The sequence below is a fragment of the Condylura cristata genome, unplaced genomic scaffold (genome assembly GCF_000260355.1).
Source record: "Condylura cristata isolate star-nosed mole 26May11 unplaced genomic scaffold, ConCri1.0 scaffold00010, whole genome shotgun sequence".
NCBI lineage: Eukaryota > Metazoa > Chordata > Mammalia > Eulipotyphla > Talpidae > Condylura > Condylura cristata.
In genome coordinates this window covers 19967644-19987395 of record NW_004567111.1, presented here as the reverse complement: position 1 = coordinate 19987395, position 19752 = coordinate 19967644, and the positions used below count along the sequence as shown (strand labels likewise).

At 39.9% G+C, this 19752-nt stretch overlaps 1 protein-coding gene and 1 pseudogene across 2 annotated transcripts in view; one reads left to right on the top strand and one right to left on the bottom strand.

The window, feature by feature from the left end:
* Positions 1 to 19752, bottom strand: part of TBC1D4 (TBC1 domain family, member 4) — a 187979-nt gene that overhangs the window by 77976 nt on the left and 90251 nt on the right. Inside the window, exons 4-8 of the mRNA XM_012723315.1 lie at positions 17108 to 17212; positions 11301 to 11433; positions 7335 to 7426; positions 6969 to 7079; positions 3109 to 3228 (exon numbers count right to left, since the gene is read on the bottom strand). Coding sequence (XP_012578769.1) covers positions 3109 to 3228; positions 6969 to 7079; positions 7335 to 7426; positions 11301 to 11433; positions 17108 to 17212 — 561 coding nt within the window. The remainder of the gene's footprint in view (positions 1 to 3108; positions 3229 to 6968; positions 7080 to 7334; positions 7427 to 11300; positions 11434 to 17107; positions 17213 to 19752) is intronic.
* Positions 16305 to 16745, top strand: LOC105853487 (annotated as a pseudogene). Its single transcript, XR_001145339.1, has one exon. The product of XR_001145339.1 is annotated as a 40S ribosomal protein S24 pseudogene (transcript).

Genomic DNA, 19752 nt, shown 5'->3' with positions numbered 1-19752 from the left:
AACTGGGGTACAGGCCAGAGATGCAGGGGTGGTGAGAGGCTTCACCACAGACAGAATGGGGAGCAGAACAGGCAGATCAACGAAGTACACTGCTTAGAGGAGCAGCGGGCAGGCCAGGAGAGGTCTGCCACGCCATGTGGTCACCCCCGGGGCAGGAGGGGATCGAACTCATGCTGTAGTAGCATTAGTTTCTCAATGCTGTGCTTTAACCCTTTGCGCCACCAGGGAGGGCCGCAATTCATTTTTAATTGATGTAATAACTACACAAAGTTTCAAATGTCAAATTGTGCACTAAACTTAAGAGTAGAAATGGCATTTATCAAACCTTTTCACACACTGAAACTTAGCCCCCAAAAGCTAACACTCAAACTATTTATACTGAAGTTTCTGCTAGTTGTGTATTTTACTCTTCCTTAAGCTTTCCATTTCAGGCACTATTGACTTCCTACTTTGGGAGATGAGATTTGAGTATTACTGCATTGCCATGCCCACATCCACTTCTTTCTTTTCATAGGAACTATAAAACAAGTTTCAGTTAAACCAAAATTTTGTGCTTAGATTTGTATCACCTTGTAAACACTGCTTGCACTTGAGTAGCATTTTTCTGTTAGTATAACTCACCCATCTCATACAATTTGGCTTTCATGGAGTTAACAACGGACTCAATAGCCACTAGTTCCCTAAGAAACTTTGGTCAAACATCACATAACTTATGGTCAAACATCACATAACTTACTAATCACCATTTTTATTTTTATTTGAACAACCCACTTTGGAAACCTGTCTTCCTGCTCTGGTCTAGACTAAGTGACTGCAACAGATTTGCCGAATAGATCCTCCCAGTGTTTTACTTCACCATCAACCTAGAAGTTTCCTTTGAAACCTAATGCTACTCTATGATGGAATTCCATTTCCTTGTCCCCGTGGCTTCCATTATTTTTAGTTCACTTTCTCATTTACGAAACTCATACTCCAAGTGCTTTCTGAGGAATTAGAGTGGGAAGTAGATTCCAAAAATAGTTACATGTCTAAAATGATATTTTATGCTTATAGATCACTGATGGTTTGACTGAATCTAGTTTGGACTATTTCAGAATATGTCAGCAATGCTCAAGTGTTGTCTGGTCCAGGAGTCTAATGTCATTGCAATTTTGAGCCATAATGTGTCTGAACCGCTGTGTGTCATGGAACAGAACCTGACTTTACCTTGGGGATTCTGAAACTTCACAGTGTGCCTTGGCATGACTTTATTCAGTCGTTTATTATGTGTTTTCTGGACCTACTAAATCTGGAAGCACATTCATCAGTTCTGAGAAATTTCTAACTTGATTTCTTGGAAAAATTCTCCATTTATTTTCTCTTTCTGGAATGGGGATAGGCATCTAAGGAGGTGGGATCCTATGCTCAGAATCATACACAGTGTTATAAATTATGTTGCCTCAATTAAAATATCTGAATAGACATACTCTACCATGTTTATTAATTCACACACTTCAACTAGTAAGATAACAGATATCTGTCTGAAGGATAAAATGAGGACTGCTTTCCAATAACTGATATCTTCATTAGAGAATATCTCTTTCAAAAATATATTTATTAATAAACATATATTAATAAATATCCATCTTTAGGAAAACTTCAACTTAAGAGAAAGGAACAAACAATCAGAATACAGGGCTGTTTTTTCACCTCCAAACAAAAGTTTTTTGGGTTTTATTATATTCTGATTTGGAAATACAAGTGTCAAGCTTTTTCCCTTGAACTTATTTTTAATTGTTAATGAGCTGATCGTCTATGTTTTAAAAAAATGTATCATTTCATAAACAACTGTAGTTAGTTTAATAAAAAAAATGTTAAGGTGGTAGCGATTAAGAACTAAGCTGTTTGACAATTTTCTATGCTCTAACTCAGGGAGAAAAAAATGAACCAGCCAATTTTAGAAGTTCCCTTTTGTAGATAACCTTTCCTCCACCATGGGTAGCTGCCAACCTTCCCAGCAAGCCCATTCTGCTGCAAATGGCGCAAGCGAGACCTTGTTAGCTCACATGATTTATGGCATTTGGCGTGCGGAGGACAGCAAAGATACAGCCTACACCTTGGCCGAAATAGACTGGCTGTGCCCTTGTTGAAAGAGTCGCTCCAGCCACTCAGGGCTATGTGAGAGCACTTCAAAGTCAGCGAGGCAAGCGCAGTGAAGAATGCCAAGACACTGAAAGAGGATAAAGAGAGTAATACTCCGAAACCCTGTCCGTCATTCTGCATACGGCGGAGGTTTCTGAGCTGACCGCGACAGGTACCACCTCTAGCTGCAGTGACATTTTCCTAACAAACTGACACTCATCCTCCCAGTTAACATGAAATGAGTGCTAGTGTGCCCAGTTCACAAGTGGAGAAACTATGAATTAGACATGGTAAATAATTTGTCCACGATCATAAGAACAAAATCTGCCAAGAGCAGTTGAATTCAGGTCCCCTGATGTTCTACTTAAGTGGCTTCTCAACAAAAGAGTCTTAGCAATTTATGATCATCCATGTGGGTTCAGTCACCTTGCCTGAACCTCCAGGGCTCCCCTGAACCTCCAGCCCCAGGACCTCTACCTTGTTTGACCACACCTAACAGCTTTAGGATGAAATTGTGAATTCCTCAGGAAGAGGAAAATGAAGGGAATGGGAAGCTGTTTTTGCTTATTTCTTAATAGATTATATAAACTTACTAAATGGAATACATAAATTTCTATTTATTCTTACTATTTTAACATTTCTTAACAGCTCCTAAGAGTGAGTGAAAAGCAAGATTTCTTTATAGCTTGGTGTGGCAAATGATAAAGTATTCTTACAGTATCAACACTCTATGATCCCTTTTCTACACATGTCTGTACTACTTAACCTCTATTGCTCAATTCAGTTAACAGGAGCACCAGAATAAATATAGATTTGAGGATGAAACTTATTTTGGGAAGTTATTTTAATTGTATTAAATAAATTAAAGTGGTCTTAGTAGTTTTTTTTTTTTTTTTTAAAGGAAGTCTTCTGGAAGCCAACTGAAACTAAAAAAAAAAAAAAAAAAAACATAGTTGGGAAACACAAAAAGCCTTAAATTAATCTTACCCTTGAAAATATATTTTCCAGGGAACTAGTTAAAGATCTCTTAGCTTTATTTTTCAGAATGTCAAGCTTGAACCTTCCACTGCTGGTCGCATTTTCTGGGATTGTACTATTTGAAATAGCCTGTAGGAAGAAAAACAGGTTAAGTTTTATTTTGGAAATCTACAAGGTCAAATGAGGCTTGAAAGACAAACCCAACTAAGCCATTAAAAAGCACAAGAATTCTTTTGTGACTCAATTAAGAAGAAATAATTTATGTTCCATATTAAGAGAATACAGATTATAAGGAAAAGGGTCTTTTTTCACATTGTAAGTAATAAAAAAAAGTGATCTTTACTTTCTTCTTTTCCTTTTTCACAAATAAATTCAGGCTGCATTTAATGAAAATTAAACTTGAGATGTCCATTTTCACTGTGATTTTGATTAACAACTATAACTACCCTTCCCATGTTACATATTTTATACTCAAATTACCAAGGAGACACAGGAAACAAATTTCAAAGGCCGAAGCACCTCGAGTTATTAAAGTGAATTCTGCTACTGCCTCTGTTATAACTCCATTTTCATTTAGGTACATGTCATTTATCTCTTTGATCAACAACTATTCACTGATAGTACTAAATTATATGAAAATCTACAATATGTCCACCATATTAGATGCTACCTATATATGTTCTCCTATTGAAAGAATCAGCTACTGCATATATTACATGATTCTTAACACCACATAGCTTCCAAGAGAGAAAGCTACCACTTGCTTGGGAAAGATGGAATTCACATTAAGCCGTGACATTAAACAATATGCAAGTAGCAAGTCTGATCTTAAGTGCCAGATATAAAAATAGGGTGAATCCCTCACCAATATTTACAAGGAGAAGGGTTTCACTTTGAAAATAATATTTGGTAGAGATTTCTCTGAAAGCAGTGCTCCAAACTCTCCAGAAGGACAGGAACAGAGACAGACAGGCTTCAGCAAGCATGTGCAGGGGGGAGAAAGGCCCAAGGAGCCCACTGGGTCCATGGAACCATCTAAAAAGTTGTTTATGAAAGAAACATGACTCTCATCAAGGAAAGGGGAAAAGGCAAGAATGGATATGGAAATGGCTGAACTGGGCACAAGGTGTGTATCGAGGACCGGATATCGCACTATTCTATGATTTTCAGGTGAATCTTGAGAATAAAATGGGGAAATTGTATTGGCACAGAGCACAAAGCCTGATAAAGCAGCTGTTGGATAAGAATGATTGAATGAATAGAAGGAAGAAGGGAAAGGATGAAAGTTGGAGGGGAGAATTTAACAACGGCCCAGAAAACAAGCAATTTATTAACATCTTGTCCTTTATAACCTCTAGTGCTCTCATCACTGAGAAAGTGCACATCACACTCACTCTGGGCTTCTGGCCTCTGTTCAACATCACTGATACCATCAGAGGTTGATACGAGCGAACCCAAAAATACATTGGTGTTTATGTTCCTTGACTTCCTCATGTTATTGGATATCATTGGTCTTATGACTTGAATTTTTCTCCTCCTTGTTTACAGACCAAAATAGATATTTTAAAGTCTCTTTTGACCCCATTATCTCTTTTCAGTATTTTTCATCAGAACCATTTTTATTCATTTACCACCTGAAATGTGGTTGTTGGCCAGTATGTTCTCCCTAGACTTCAAATCCACTCCAAGCTCACTGTCTTCTATATTTATACCATAAACTCTAACTCCTCTGTGGGCATTCAAATCCACTTTTCTAATTAAGTCTTAAGTCCAATTCCTTTCTCTTCTCCTTTCCATCCCATACCATCCTGAAGTCTTCTTTCTGTATCTCGTAGCTCAATTTCCCCCCAACCTGCAATCTTGACGTCTCTCCCAGCAACACCCCCTTCCTTCCTCGATATATTAGTCCAGACAGTTAAAGCCCTAATGACTGTGCCTCCTGAAAGCACAAGGGATTCAATCCTGCCCCTCTGTCTCCAATCCTTTTCGTTAAGCCTCACTTCAAGACAAGATAATTTCTTGAAAACAGAATCATTCAATCTATTTATATCTAGCACGCTCTCTATTTTGTCCCTATTTATATCATTGTATCAATCACCATATTTTAATTTGATTACATGCTGGTTTCTCTTCTGAAACAGATGACAGAACAGGACTACAAAACTTCCTTAGCAGACACTTGATAAAGTTTGTGCAAAAAAAATTAAATAAATCACTTCCTGGACATTCTATTACAAAAACATTCTAATGGAAGAATGTGATTTTAGACTTAACACTCTCAACACCTTCCCCCACGTATGTTTCCCCAAAATCCACCAAACTTGTGACAGCAGAATTATCACTTTGCAGTATAAATCTGATCTTAATCTCTTACTTGAAACTCTTCAAGGACAATATCAGCCTAGCCTTCAAGGTCATTCATCACCTAACCTCTCATTCCCTACCTTTAAAGTCTCATTTCCCGGCCAACTCACAAGTTTATCCTAAAAAAAAACAAAACAAAAAACCACAATCTATACTTGGGAGGCCTGAATGGATGTTCATCCATGGTTACGAAGTTACTACATAATTTTGTGCTGGGGCCCGACCTGGTAGCATAACAGTTTAAAACGAAGAACAGGAAGCTACCCGCAGCTGCTTCAACAAGTGTTCAATCCCTGGCCAGGGAGCTGACCCACATGGTGTAGCAGACCCCTCCTGTCTCATTCACTGCTCCTCTCAGCAGTGTATCTTGTCAATCTGCCTGTTCTGCTCCTCACTATGTCTCCTCACCTACATGGTATAGCAGACCCTTCCTGTCTCATCCACTGCTCCCCTCAGCAGTGTATCTTGTCAATCTGCCTGTTCTGCTCCTCACTATGTCTCTGGTGAATCCTCTCCCCACCCTTACACCTCTGGCCTATATACAACACTTCTGTATGCATAAATAAATAAGTCTTTAAAAATAATTTTGTGCTCATTTTTCTTTTCATCAACATACTTCCTCAACTTTCCTGATTAGCAAATGTTATCTTTCCTAAAACTTAAAACTCTGTTGCACCTCATACCTTTCTCTCGATTTCTTCTCTTCCCTATACCCTCTACCTCAGCAGCAAAACTAAAACATAGGTACTCTGTGCTCACTAGGCATCCCCTTTTAAAAGTCATGTATTATATTATCTATCTCCATTCCCTTTTTGAATAGTTGAGCTCTTCTCTGGCAGGGCCATCATTCATTCATCTCTTTTTTAACATGTTAAGTGATTTGTTCTGAAAACAGTAAAACAAAGACATAAATTTAATTTGAGGTATGTCATGATTCCTTTGAGCTGTTGCGGATGCTCTTACTTTAGCTTTATGCAGCTGGGCATACGACTGGCTTTGTTTACTTTTATGTTCTTTACTATTTTAGTGCCTTAGTAACTTGCTAAGAAGATAAAAGACAGAATAGACAAGAAGTAGAGGGTGTCTGGCTCTCAGTGAAATGTCCTGAAGATGTACTCTGTTCACAGCACACCTTAGAACACTTCGAGGAAGTGCTTAAAACAAAACAAAACCATATGCATAAAAAAAAAGTTTGCAGCCAAGATGGTCCATTCCATTTTATTGCTCCTTTGGTGTTTGCTTTTACCATTCAGGGTTATGATAAAATAAGATGTCCAAATCAATTTAAAATGATGAATCAATATAAGTAAAAATATATGTACACTTTAAATCATGAAAATTTACCCATATTGTTCTTCTATCAAAACTACAAATGTCTTTACATTTAAAAACATCATTATTTGACCTAAAGAACACATAGGAAAGAAACTCCTGTCATGCCCTCTGTTGTATCTTGACTAAATACAATAGCAAAACCAAAGTAGGTCAAGGAGAAAACATCTCACCAGCGGGCCTTCCCCAATGTGAACGTGTGTCCTCTGCTTGGTTTCACATAGCTGCCTCAGATGTAAAATCACAAGTTCATTTTCCTCCTGGTCATTGACTGGCTTCATTTTCTATTGAACAGATGAAGCAAGAGCACATTAAGACCTCCCTGATCCCCTTCATTTTATTTTCTTCTTACTTGGCTTTCTGTCTGGCACACAAACATAACTAAAAGTCCAAATGCTCTGAGAAGCAAAAGCAACAATGACATTATTGCAAGATAATAGGGCACACAGCCCTGACAGAGGAATGAAAGGGGGGCTCACAACATCAGGAACCAATTCTCATTCTTATATCATATTTGTGAGGACTATAAACGCCGTTACCTGAACTCGTTCAAAGATGTCAGCTTGCTCATTATCTGTCAGTGATGAGAGATGCCTCTGTATTACCAGCTTGGCTCTTGGCGGGTACAGACCTAAGGAAAGTGATGGGCATAGTGTTACATATCCGTGTGGCTGTAACGATTAAAATGCCTGTGAAGCATTGCAGCTTGTCACTTGGCCAAATGGCTCTGAGTGAAATGTCCTGAAGATGTACTCTGTTCACAGCGCACCTTGGAACACTTCGAGGAAGTGCTTAAAACAAAACAGAAAACTTCTTCACAAAAATCATTGACCTCCATCAGAATAATTAACAAAAGATTTCTAAATGATACCAAATCAACAGTTTAAGCAGATACCATTTAATATAACAAATTCTTACCATAGAAACCATAAGTGAATTGACATGAAACTAGTTCCTGACATGGAAATAAAAGGTAAATAGTAGTCTGATCAAAAATCTCTAAGTTTAAAATTTGCCACTTAAAAAAAGATATCTAGTAAATATTAAAACACAGAGTTACAACTTAGAAATCTCTCCTAGTTACGCAGATTCTTGTCTGTGGTGATAAAATAGCAACGGTACCCTTAGTATTTAGTGACATTCAATGACATTAGTATCTAGTGACAGTATTTAGTGTTTTACATTCTTATTTTTTCATATCTGCAACTGACTACACATTTTTAAGAAACAGCGCTCATCTACACAGGTGCCACTTAAAAGTACTGCTACTATGCTTTGCTTAGAAAAAGGACATGCATTTAGCTAATATTTAATGACTCTTATAGGTAAAACAGGACCTTAAAATCACTAAGAGTGAATCAGTTCAAAACATGAACTGTTTTCAAAGAATTAGTTGTCAGAAGGTGTAAAGCACCACCTACCACAGGATCTGTTGTAAGTCATGATGAGAATCAGGAAGAAAAGTTCCTGAGAACATCTCAGCTCTACTTTTCTTCTTGCAAAGTACAACCACGTTCTGTGACAACCTCTGGGACTGTCACTCTCCACAAAAGCTTGGTAACTGGGGGCTGAGTGTCCTGAACAGGCTTTTCAGAGAATATCTTAAGAAACAGATTCCTATGACTGGTTTTGTTTACTTTTGTGTTCTTTACTATTCTAGTTCTACTATTCTTATTAACTTGCTAAGAAGATAAAAGACAGAAAAGACAGGAAGTAAAGGGTGCTTGCTTAAAATAGGTGACAAAATGGCCAGTCCACTATTTTTCTTCTGCCTTCATTTTAGCAGAGAAATTGGAGACAGCCGGAGTTTATTTTCCAATTATACATGCCCCCACCACTACCGTGAAACTGAATTAACTTTCTTCTCCTCAATTTGGACTCACCAATCAGTGATTTAATCATATTGGCAAGGCAAGAATATTATTTAGCTCTCATGCTTGTTAACGCAAAAAAAACAGACTGAGGATTCAGCTCCATCTCCATGATGGTGAATAGCCCTTCAGTTTCACACTCTGAAGTTTGGTCCTCAGAAGATGACATTCCCCTTGGACACTGCCTTCTCAATTCACTTTGGTCCACTGACATGGCTAGCAGTGTTCCTGCTAGTCTAAACAGCAAGAGGCGCTCAACACCAGGACAGGTGAGGAGGGCTCACATCAGCATACTTAATCGGCTTCTTCTTTTTAATTTCCAATGTAAGTAAAGCTCCTTATGAATGTAGTCAGGTGTACTCACAAGAATGCTGTATTCCTGACTGCTATAAAACACATCTAGATACTTTTATATATCGGTCTAATTTTCTACAGCTGTCAATTTGTGTTTAATCAAAATGTGGTCTCCCTTCCAGCTTTACATTTTGTACCTAAGCATGAAATAAGAAGTGATACCGTGACCTTACTTAAATGAAAATAACTTTTTGGGGAAAACATAAATGCTGAGGTTTCAAAGCAGTATGACCCTGAAAATCCCTGCCTTCTGGTATGCTCTCTGTAAGAAGACAGTGTGTGGCTTTGAAAAATAAACCAGGTCTTCCCTGATGGAACAAGGGGTTAAGTCTCAGCACTATGGTGCTATCTGCAGCCACAGTAGCTGAAGTTCACTCCTTCCCCCCATTCCACCCAGGCCAGGGAGCTGACCCACATGGCACAGCAGACCTCACCTGCTCACCTGCTGCTCCCCTCAGCAGTGTACTTCAGTAGATCCATCTGTTCTGTGCCCCACTCTGTCTCTGGTGAATCCTCTCACCTCCCTTCCCCCCCCCCCACAACTATGGCCTATACCATAGTTCTTATATGCATGAATAAGTAAATCTTTAAAAAGAAAAAAGAAAAATGAAGAACCAGTTCACAGCCTTCTGAGGATTGGTCCTGTGAGCAAGGGAAGGTGTTGTGTGTGACAACGCCTGTTTCATTTCATAAATAAAATGAAAATTAAAAACAGGACCTATCTTTGGGATTTCCATTATGGATTAAGTGGGCTAATACAGGCAAAGCACAACAGTGCCCAGGTGAGTGAGTCCTAAAAAAGCTTCTGCTTCCTTGTTGCTTTTACCATCACCCAGAGCACTGGCCTCTCTTACACTCCCCTTACCCGTTGTCTAAAACGAAGGGCAAATCCTGAGTGACTCCTTCTGCAGTCACTGGCCCGGACTTTTTGCTCCTTTTTGAGCAAAGGTTGAGCAGCTTCTCATTTTTATATTGGGACTTCTGTTTTCCACTTCAGAGGAGTGTTTTTTAAATATGATTTATATCTTTTCCTTCTGGGGTTCTATCTTTTTTCTTGTAGTTAAAAAGAGTTCTTACAAATTCTGGATACCAATCTGCTCTCTCTTCAATCCTTGCTTATCATTTAACTTCCCAGTAAGCAGAGTCTGTAGGGGAAAATTATATTTTCCTGGTCAATTTGGCAACGTCTTCTCTTCATAGTTTTTCCATTTCTGTGTCTTAGGAACAGTTTCCTTGCTCATGGACATAAGAATATCCTTGGCTTCCTTTAATATTTTACTCATTTACACTAAGGTCTTTGATCCACCCAGAGTATATTTTGAGTAAGGGAAGTAACAGACTCACTCTCCCTTTGGAGAGCAAACTGACCAGCTTACTGTGGGTATGTATTAAATTGCACTTCTTCTTTTGTGCAATGAAACTCAAACTTTTTCATATATATATTTTTTATTTTTAGCAAAGAGTAACTAGAGGTAGGGGGAGGTAAGTCAGAAAATCACTTCTCCTTCAAGCCTGCCGCGATCCTCAGAACACATTTTTTTTTTTTAACTCTTTTTTATATGAAACCAAAACAAACTCTTGGAATGTAGAACTGAAGTTACCAAATTGGGAGTGGGGGAGCAGCAAAGGGTGAAGTGGAGGGGGTCCCCGGGACAATGCTAGAGGGTTACTGGTGTTTTGGTGGTCACTGTGGTGTGGTAACACACATCGAAGAGGTATGAACCCAGATCCTGAAATCATACACAGTGAGATAAATCAATGTTAACTTGATTAAAAATAAAAATGTTACCTAAAGTTAAAAAAAAAGTCTGTTTTATGGAATTGCATCATTGTGTCTGTCATTTTCAAATGCCCCCCAAAAGACAGGCAAGTTGTCTCCTAACTTGCACGGAAAAGGCACACATCATCTAGTGAGAAGTGGGAAAACAGAGACTTCAATAAACAGCTGACACCCTCAGATGGGTTTGCCTCCCTTCATTCACTCAACAAATATTTGATTGGTTCCCCCTAGGTTCAGAGAAGAATGTTAAGAGCTGTGGGAAACACAACTCCATTCCTTGAGTCAACCTTCAGGAGAAAAACTTAAAAGAATTTCAAGAACGGAGAGAAAGACACAGGCCACGCCCCAGCACTGACAGCACACACTGATTGGACGCCAGAAACGATGCAGTGGGCCCTTATTTCACCCAGAAACAAAGACCCATTGGGACAGCAGCAACCTTCTCCTTTCCCAAATGCCAGAGCAAACCCGTCCTCTGCCAAGGTCAAGTTGTACTGTACCTTCAATCCGTTCGCAGAGCTTATGCAAAGAGTGCATAGGACAGGCCTCACACAGCTTGATCTTGGTTTTGGCACTCTGCAGGGCAGCGGCCGTGCTGAAGGCCTGCTTCAGTGTCAGCATGACCTCGTCAACCTGCAGGAAGCAGCAAAACTCAGAGCTGGACGTTTGCTCCTTGCGCGACACATTAATATTCCAACAGCCGTGTGTGACATTGAGTGAGTAGTAAATTACGGAATTCTGATGTCAGTGGTGCTGGTAGAGCACAAACAGTGGGTTGTGAAGCGGGACCTCAATTACACACATAATTGAAAGCCAGATGAAATAAAACCATTTTAATCTGTGTAACAGAATATTTATCTGGTACGTGGATGCTATTTTTAACCCCGCTGAGTGCTATGTTATCACAGACAGCATAACTGATAGTCAATCAGGACTTTGTTTTGTTTAATTACGTAGTTTATCAGATAAAGAGCTGTTTTATCTCAATATACAGGGAACAACAAAATGGGTTTGTTTTTAATAGGCACACTTGCTTTAATAGGTATCCTGGTTATCCTTAAATCATGTTCAGTATAAAAACAAACCAAACATGTTTAAGCAAAGGCCTGGTGGAAATGAGTCCATTTAAGTAATATTGGTGCCCTCTGTGAGCACTGATGGTCTCAGCTCTTGCTTGAGCTTCTGTTTATTATCATTTCACTCTGACGTCGTGGTTTCCAATAGTTGGCTCTCACACTCGGTCAGCAGTTTGAAACCTGCCAGCTACTTTTCCTCTTGCTCTTCCAGTGACTCAGTTATTAATTAAATCTAGCCTTCTAACCTCCCAGCGGCTTCTCTGAGGTAAGCTGCCAGATCATCTCCATGTACTGGTAAATGGACTTCAAGCCATATTTTCTTCTCTGTAACGTAATCATCAGTGTAAGCTGTGGTTTTCCCACACACGGGGCAGAACTGGATCAAAGTCTATAACCAGCACTGGGAGCTCTGGAGCACGGGGGTCTCATTCCACTAGGTTTGCTATTCACATCTACATACCAGCCCTCTAAGCCATGCTTTCAGACTCTTTTTCCTTCTGCCCATGGACTGGTTTAACAATAAGCTATCATTTACAGGATTTAATCTACTGCAGTTGAGTGTATGAGGAACTTATAAAAAGAAACTTTATTCTTATTACTCAAAGAATCGGAGATAGAGAGTGAACACTAAGCAGTTGAGTTATTCAGTTCTGTCTTACCACATCATCAGCATTTTAAAAGGTGAATGAGGCCCTCCCTGGTGGAGCAATGTGTTAAGTCACAGCAGTATGAAGCTTCCTGAAACCACTGCAGCACAAGTTCTATCCCTGGCCAGGGAGCTGACCCACGTGGCACAGCAGACTTTCCTGTCTCGCCCGCTGCTCCCCTCAGCCATGTATTTCAGGCGATCTGCCTGTTCTACAGCTCCCCGCTCTGTCTCTTGTGAATCCTCTCACCACCCCCAACACAACTGTACCCCAGTTCTTGCATGCATAAATAAATCAATCTTTTTGAAAAATGCTTAGAAAATGATATATTTTTAAAAAGTTAAATGAGTAACTTCATATCATTTGTAATAAAAATTAATGACTCATAATTCTTGCCTTTACACTATAACTAAAATATAAGTTTTTTTTCTTGAAAATAAAAGCACACCATGTTTAAAGACTTAACTTTGCATTTTTTACTTCATGTGGCTTGATATGCATTCAAACTGAATCTCAATTATTTAAGTAGATGTTTCTCCTATTTTCTAGTTTGTTCATTTATTTTTTAAAGCACTGAAGAGGTTAATCATCTATTCAGCCTTCATAGAAGTTTATTATTTGTTACTCAGTAAGACTGTTTTGGAAAATGCCTTCAGTGGAAATATTGAACTTTTATGTTTTCTTATCTATTTCTAATTTTTAAGTAAAGTAAAATGATATCTCAAATGACCTGCCTTCTGTGTTTTATGCCAAGTGTGATTGCTTAACTCCACTTTTGGCCCTCAGTAAGTCCACCTCTCAGGAAGTCTGGTTCTAGGCATACCGGGCTGTCCTCCAACAAGTAAGTAGGGTTAGGTGTAACACCCCCCCCCCAATATATGTATTAATCCTCTTTTTAACAATTGTTAACCAGGCAGTGGTCTATTTCAGTGTTAGTCACCCACACAGTGACGAGTTCTCCATATTTGTAGATTCTAAGCCAATGTATCATACTCCACGCTATGTATAATCTTGTCACTCCTGGCCAGTGGTGTGCCTAAAAGTCCTATTTTTTACCTCTGGCTCTGAAACTAAATGGTACTGATTACTTCAATTTTTCTTCAGGTGAAAAATCTGACATAGATTCCTGTTCTCTAAGACACTGTAACTTCTCATCATCATTTAAAATGTAAATCCCGGGGGGTGGGCAGGGAAGTGCACGGGATTATGGTGATGGCACACGGGTGACTTGGTGATGGGAAACCCGCGGGGATTACAATTGAGATGGAAAAAAAAAATGTACAAAATGATGTAAAAATAAACTGTTATAAAATAAAAATAAAATAAATGTAAATCCCAACTCTGAACCTATCCCCCCTCCCACTGTTAAAGGGAAGGATGCCGTAAAGGAACTCACAGAGTTTTGTGGACTCCACCCCCTACTCCAGCTTTCTGGATTCCACCCCCTACTCCAGTGACTAGAAACTACAACTCCCAGCAATACCTAGGAGAGAACTGCGTGGATCCAAGGGTGGAGCTAAGCAGGCATTCTGGGACTTTGGGAGATAAATAGGGAGCCATTTTCCAACTCTGCTCTCTCGCCCAGGGAAATGGCTCTCGGGACCATGTGCCTGGGGGCTATCAGTTAGTTTGTTACCAGAGCTCCAAGTCAGCCCAGCCAGTAAGATATTCTAGTTACCTTATCTCTCACGTTCCTTCTCTGGGTTGTTCCTTTTCCTTTCCCTTTTGTAAGTAAACCCATTATTGATCCTTTTGTGTGTGTCTGCAGTATAACTAAATTTTAAGTGCGGGCATGAGGGCCCACAGACAGGCAGCCCAGTTCACACCACCTCTTACCTGTCCTCCCCACTTGATCCTTAGTTGTTAGAGATCATTACCAAAGTACAAACAAAACCATTTATAAGACAAAGATAACTTCCTGGATTGTGTACCTCATTCTTCTACCAACATACTCTAGCATCATGCTTATTTCATGAAATATTAACTCCATTCAAATTCTGAATCTAGGTCGCCTGAGTCTTTCTTTCTTTCTACTGTACTTTTCCTGGGTACTGGATACAAAAGAAGGCAGGTGGGAGTACTGACCTCTAAATGTAACCCTTCAGGACCCACCAAAACACCAGTGCCGCTGATCAACTCATAGCAATCGCAAAAAGAAGCAAAGTAAAAATGCCATAGTGTATTCTCTGTCCTCAGAGAAGATAAGTCAGCATACGTGGTTTTGCAATACTCAGTCTTACACAACTGCCACGCCCATCAATCCCAGCACTGCTTAGAACTATTACATTTAATTGACTGTTTACTTTTGTTCTATATCTCGGCTGCTTGAGCCATTCCTTGTTATGCAGGAACATTTACATTTAATTTTTCTGTTAGCTTTTAGCTCTAATCCTTCACTATTCAGTTAAGAGCTTACTGATAAAATGAGAGCAAACAGGGCTTCAAAGATTCTAGAATGGGCCTCTGCTTAAGAAGAAGGATGCCAAAACTGAGCTTCTGATCCAGCATCAATGTAACAGGAAGACATTCTCAGCCAGTCATGTCTGTTGCCCTAGTCACAAAGCTTCTTATGGGGCAAAAAATGCAGCCCGTTCCCACTTTCTGTTCCAACTCCCTGTGTCCAAAATTCATTCTACGTGCATAAAACAAAAATACTAAAAACTACAAGTAAAAATGGGTGGACATAAAAAGGTGTTATAGTCTTGCTTTTGGTACAGCTTATATAGTAATCAGAGTTCCCTAGAACTAAAAAATGATTGCCGGAAGTAAAGAGTATACATACTCAATCACTCAAAACACACTTAACATGCAGGTGCTATCCTAGAATTGCTGGGGAACATGACCAGGGAAAGGAGGCATGGGTAAAATGGATGAACGGGGTCCCTGCACGGGGATGGAGAGCAACTTGACCCTAGGTGGTGATGTGGTGGTGTGTACACAGGTGTCCAACTATATACCACTGCACGCCTAAAGCTTGGACAGTGCTACACATCGGTGTGATCTCAACACAAATTTATCTTCAAAACAAAATGATGCTTATCTTGCGAATGGCCTAGTGGAGTAGAAAGATACATAAGCGAAATGAAAAAGGGGGTTGGTGCGGCAAGACACATGACAGAAATCGAGGAGTCGATTCCTTTAACAAAGTCAGAAAAGGTTTACTGGGCTGTAATGTTTTAGCTAGGTCCTTAAAAAAACATAACAGAGGGCCCTCCCTGGTGGCACAACAGGTTAAAGCACAGCACTTTGAAGCTATCCTCAGCCATTGCAGCAGGAGTTCGATTCCCGGCCATAGAGGTGATCCACATGACGCAGCAGACCTCTCCTGTCTGGCCTGCTGCTTCTCTCAGCAGTGTATTTCAGTGTTCTGTTCCCACTCTGCCTCTGGTGAATCCTCTCATCCCTCACACCTCTGCCTGTACCTCAGTTCTTGTATGCATAAATAAATCTTTTATCAAAAAAAAAGCACACATAAAAGAATAGAAGGGGGAGAGAATTCAACTCACAGTAATGCAAGAGGCAATATGAGAGTGAATGTGAAAACAGGTAACAGAAGCATGTCTAAACGTCAACAGTCCTAATACAGGGTGTGTGGGAGTGAGACAGTGCTAGAGAGAACTGATTTTCAAATGCCCAGGAAAGAAAATGATGTTTAAGATAAGAAAGTAAGCAAAGGCAGGGTTAATAAAATAAAAGGGGAAAAAATATTCCCTTTTCTGTTGCTATCAGCATTAGCTAGTCTGATGTGCACAGCAATTAAAAGGGAAAGAATAGCTTTCCTCTGTGGCTGCCTGAAGAGCCACCACCATCATGAATGACACAGTAACTATCCGGACTAGGAAATTTATGACCAACCGACTGCTTCAGTGGAAACAAATGGTCTTGGATGTCCTTCACCCTGGACAGGCTACAGTACCTAAGACAGAAATTCGGGAAAAACTAGCGAAAATGTACAAGACCACCCCTGATGTCATCTTTGTATTTGGATTTAGAACCCATTTTGGAGGTGGCAAGACAACTGGCTTTGGCATGATTTATGATTCCTTGGATTATGCAAAGAAAAATGAACCCAAACATAGACCTGCAAGACATGGCCTGTGTGAGAAGAAAAAGACCTCAAGAAAACAGCGAAAGGAAAGCAAGAACAGAATGAAGAAAGGCAGGGGGACTGCAAAGGCCAATGTTGGTGCTGGCAAAAAGTGAGCTGGAGATTGGACAACAGAAAGAGTAAAGATTCTGCAGTGACTTTATCTGTATCTGTGGTGATTGTGCAGATTTATCATGAGGATTCATAAATAAAACCTTTTATGTGTCAAAAAAAAAGGGGGGGGGGAGAATAAAAGCTCTACCTTACCTCTGAACTTTTAAAAATATTCTTTGGCAACACAAATGGATTTACTAAACTCAAGAAAGTATCTAGGCTTAAAAACAACAACGAGGTGAGTGGTTTACGTTTTCCTGCTATGGTGGTGCTTGAAAGGGCAGAAACACATTTCTGGGTGCCCTCTTCCATTGCCAGACCGCCGTGCAGGGGGCTCGTTACTGAAGTGTGGGCGGGTGTTACTCAGCCATCACACCACTCACCAGAGATTCGCTGGCACACTGGAACACATAACAGATATACTGGCTCAGCCCGGCCTCTGGAGATTCCCGACAGATGAAGCCAAAGTGGTCCACATGCTTTATACCCTAGAGGAGGGAAAGAAACTCAGTGTTTATGGGAAGATATGCTTCTCACCCACAACATGGAAATAGACATCACTTCTCTGCTTTCATACTTCCATGATTTTCTCCTCCACGGCACTGTGAAAGGGGATATAATACCAGAGCAAAAGAATAGGGTGGCCCTTTGACATATAAAATAAGGGATAAGACTAACTTTCACTGTCTTGTTTCTGACACTCTGTGACTTAGGGCTGCAGGAAGAAAATAAGATAGCCAGATCCACTGGAGCTTGTAATAAAACTGCAATTCAGTGTTTGCAAGTGATGAAGCTTTCAATTTATTGGTCTCCTTAGGCAGTCTGGTGATCCATCATAAATCCCTGTTCTTGTCTTTACGAAGACAGCAATCAGAAAAACGACAGCTGACAATGCTCTAATTAAATGGCCTGCAGTTCCCTAAGGTATGCTACAATCATGTTTATCTATAGACACTCAAGGAGCCACAACTGGTAGAAAATGGTTATGTTAAAGATCTTATACAGAGGTCAGTTCTCCAAATTCACAAATCACTGTATACTTCCTGAAGTATAACCTCTGCTATACTTAACAGAAAATTCTGAACCATCTTTGAACTTGATCAGCCTGAATACAAATATCCTAGTTAGTATTAGATAGCATTTATTTTATATACCCTAGTTAGTAGATAGTAGTTATTTTAATAGCAAGCACAGAACTTCAAAAAGCCAGGTCGACCAAAAAAAAAAAAAAAAAGTGAAAGTGTCCTGCAATCATCTAAATGAAAAAAGAAAAAGCAAAAATAAAAACAAAACAGGCTGGGCCCTCCCTGGTGGGCGCAATGGGCAAGGACAGGTAGCACTGCAAACCAGCCACAGCGCCTCAGTGTGAGTTCGATCCCCACCCTGGAGCTGACCCACATGGCACGGCAGACCTCTCACCGCCACTGCACCTCTGGCCTCTATCCCAGTACTGTAGGCATGAATAAATAAATCTTTTTGAAAAATGAAAAAATAAAACAGGCTTTGGTGTCAGATTTTGCTGCATTCTTGACTTAAGCAACCTACATGGTGTACAGTGGTGCTCAGAGGCTAATAATTACATCAGAGGCACCATTCCTCATCTCACAGAACAGCATTTGTCTCAATAACAGGGATTTTTGAGATTTAGAACTGAAAGCTATCTATTTGGTGCCTAGCCTATTCAGCAAAAGGTAGCCACTATTCTCAAAATGATACATTCATTATCTTAGAAGGAAGTCAACTCTGGTAACAAAAGGTCAACAAAGAGTGAGACAACTCACAAGGTGAAAAGCAGCTTCATCTGGTCAACTTACTGGTGACCACAGAGTCTCTCTACTATAGAAATACTAGATGGGAGAATCTATGGTCCTCATTGGCTCAGCAAGTCTGCAGGCAGAAATCATGTTTCCAATAAAGGAAACCACCCCCTTATTCCCTATGCTTGCCAGAGAAAGTCTCACCCATGTTGAAGAAAGAAATGTTTGCAGGCATGTGTTTAAAACACCACACCTGTTTCTGAACGCAGTCACATTGATCAATGCAATCTTGCGGCAAGAAGCCCTAAGCTCAGGGAAACCTGGCGGGAAGCAGAGGTTAACTGACAATTACTCTGATCAAAGGCCTTTCCACAAAAGTCCTTCCTATTTGTTTCATTCTTTTTTCTGAAGTAGAAACTCAGAATATAAAGTTTACTTTGAAAAATAGAAAAAAGCAAAGGCAAAAATCGCTCTTGGACTGCCAAAGTGAAGTATGTGGTTTGGCTGGTTCCATTTTTCAAATGATTTGGTTTGTTAGTGCATTTGGATATATGATGAGCAGTGCTAGATTCTTCTTTGGGAGGCTTAATGGTATGAGGGGTCATGGGCATAGATTTTTGGACGATTCTTCTTGTTCCACAGGGCAGGTACTCCCATAGTTTGTGTATCACCCCCCAGTACTTGACGCATGTAGAAATGTTCATGGAATAGTTGCTGAACCCCTAAGTGCTAAGTTCTGTGTTAATACATCTTGTTCTGATGTTCTTATCATAGAGAATAAGACACTCAGAATGAAGATACCTGCCCTTATGACTTCATAGCATCTCCCCCAATAAACAGATAGTAGCACGGCGCCTGTACTTCTTTAGTATAATAATCTTTCTACCAAATCTTCTGTCCTTCAAGTAGGCATTTAGAAATCTATAATATGTCCTCCCTATATTCAGATGTCACCTTTCTCTAAGTTATGAGTGGAAAATTTTTATTCTCACAACATAATTTTATGTCTCCAAGTAACAGAACAAACACGAAACTGCACAAGCTGAGTTCAACAATTAACACGATGTACAAAGACTCTCTTGTCATGTTCGAGAGAAGAGAGTCTGTGTGTATAATGTCTATGGCAATGCTGACTCAAAAATGTAAAAGTCTTGATTTTTCAACATTAAAATTTAGCAAGGGGGCCCTCCCTGGTGGTGCAGCGGGTTAAAGCACAGCACTAAGAAGCTTAAGCCATTCCGCATGAGTTCGATCCCCGCCTGCCCCGGAGG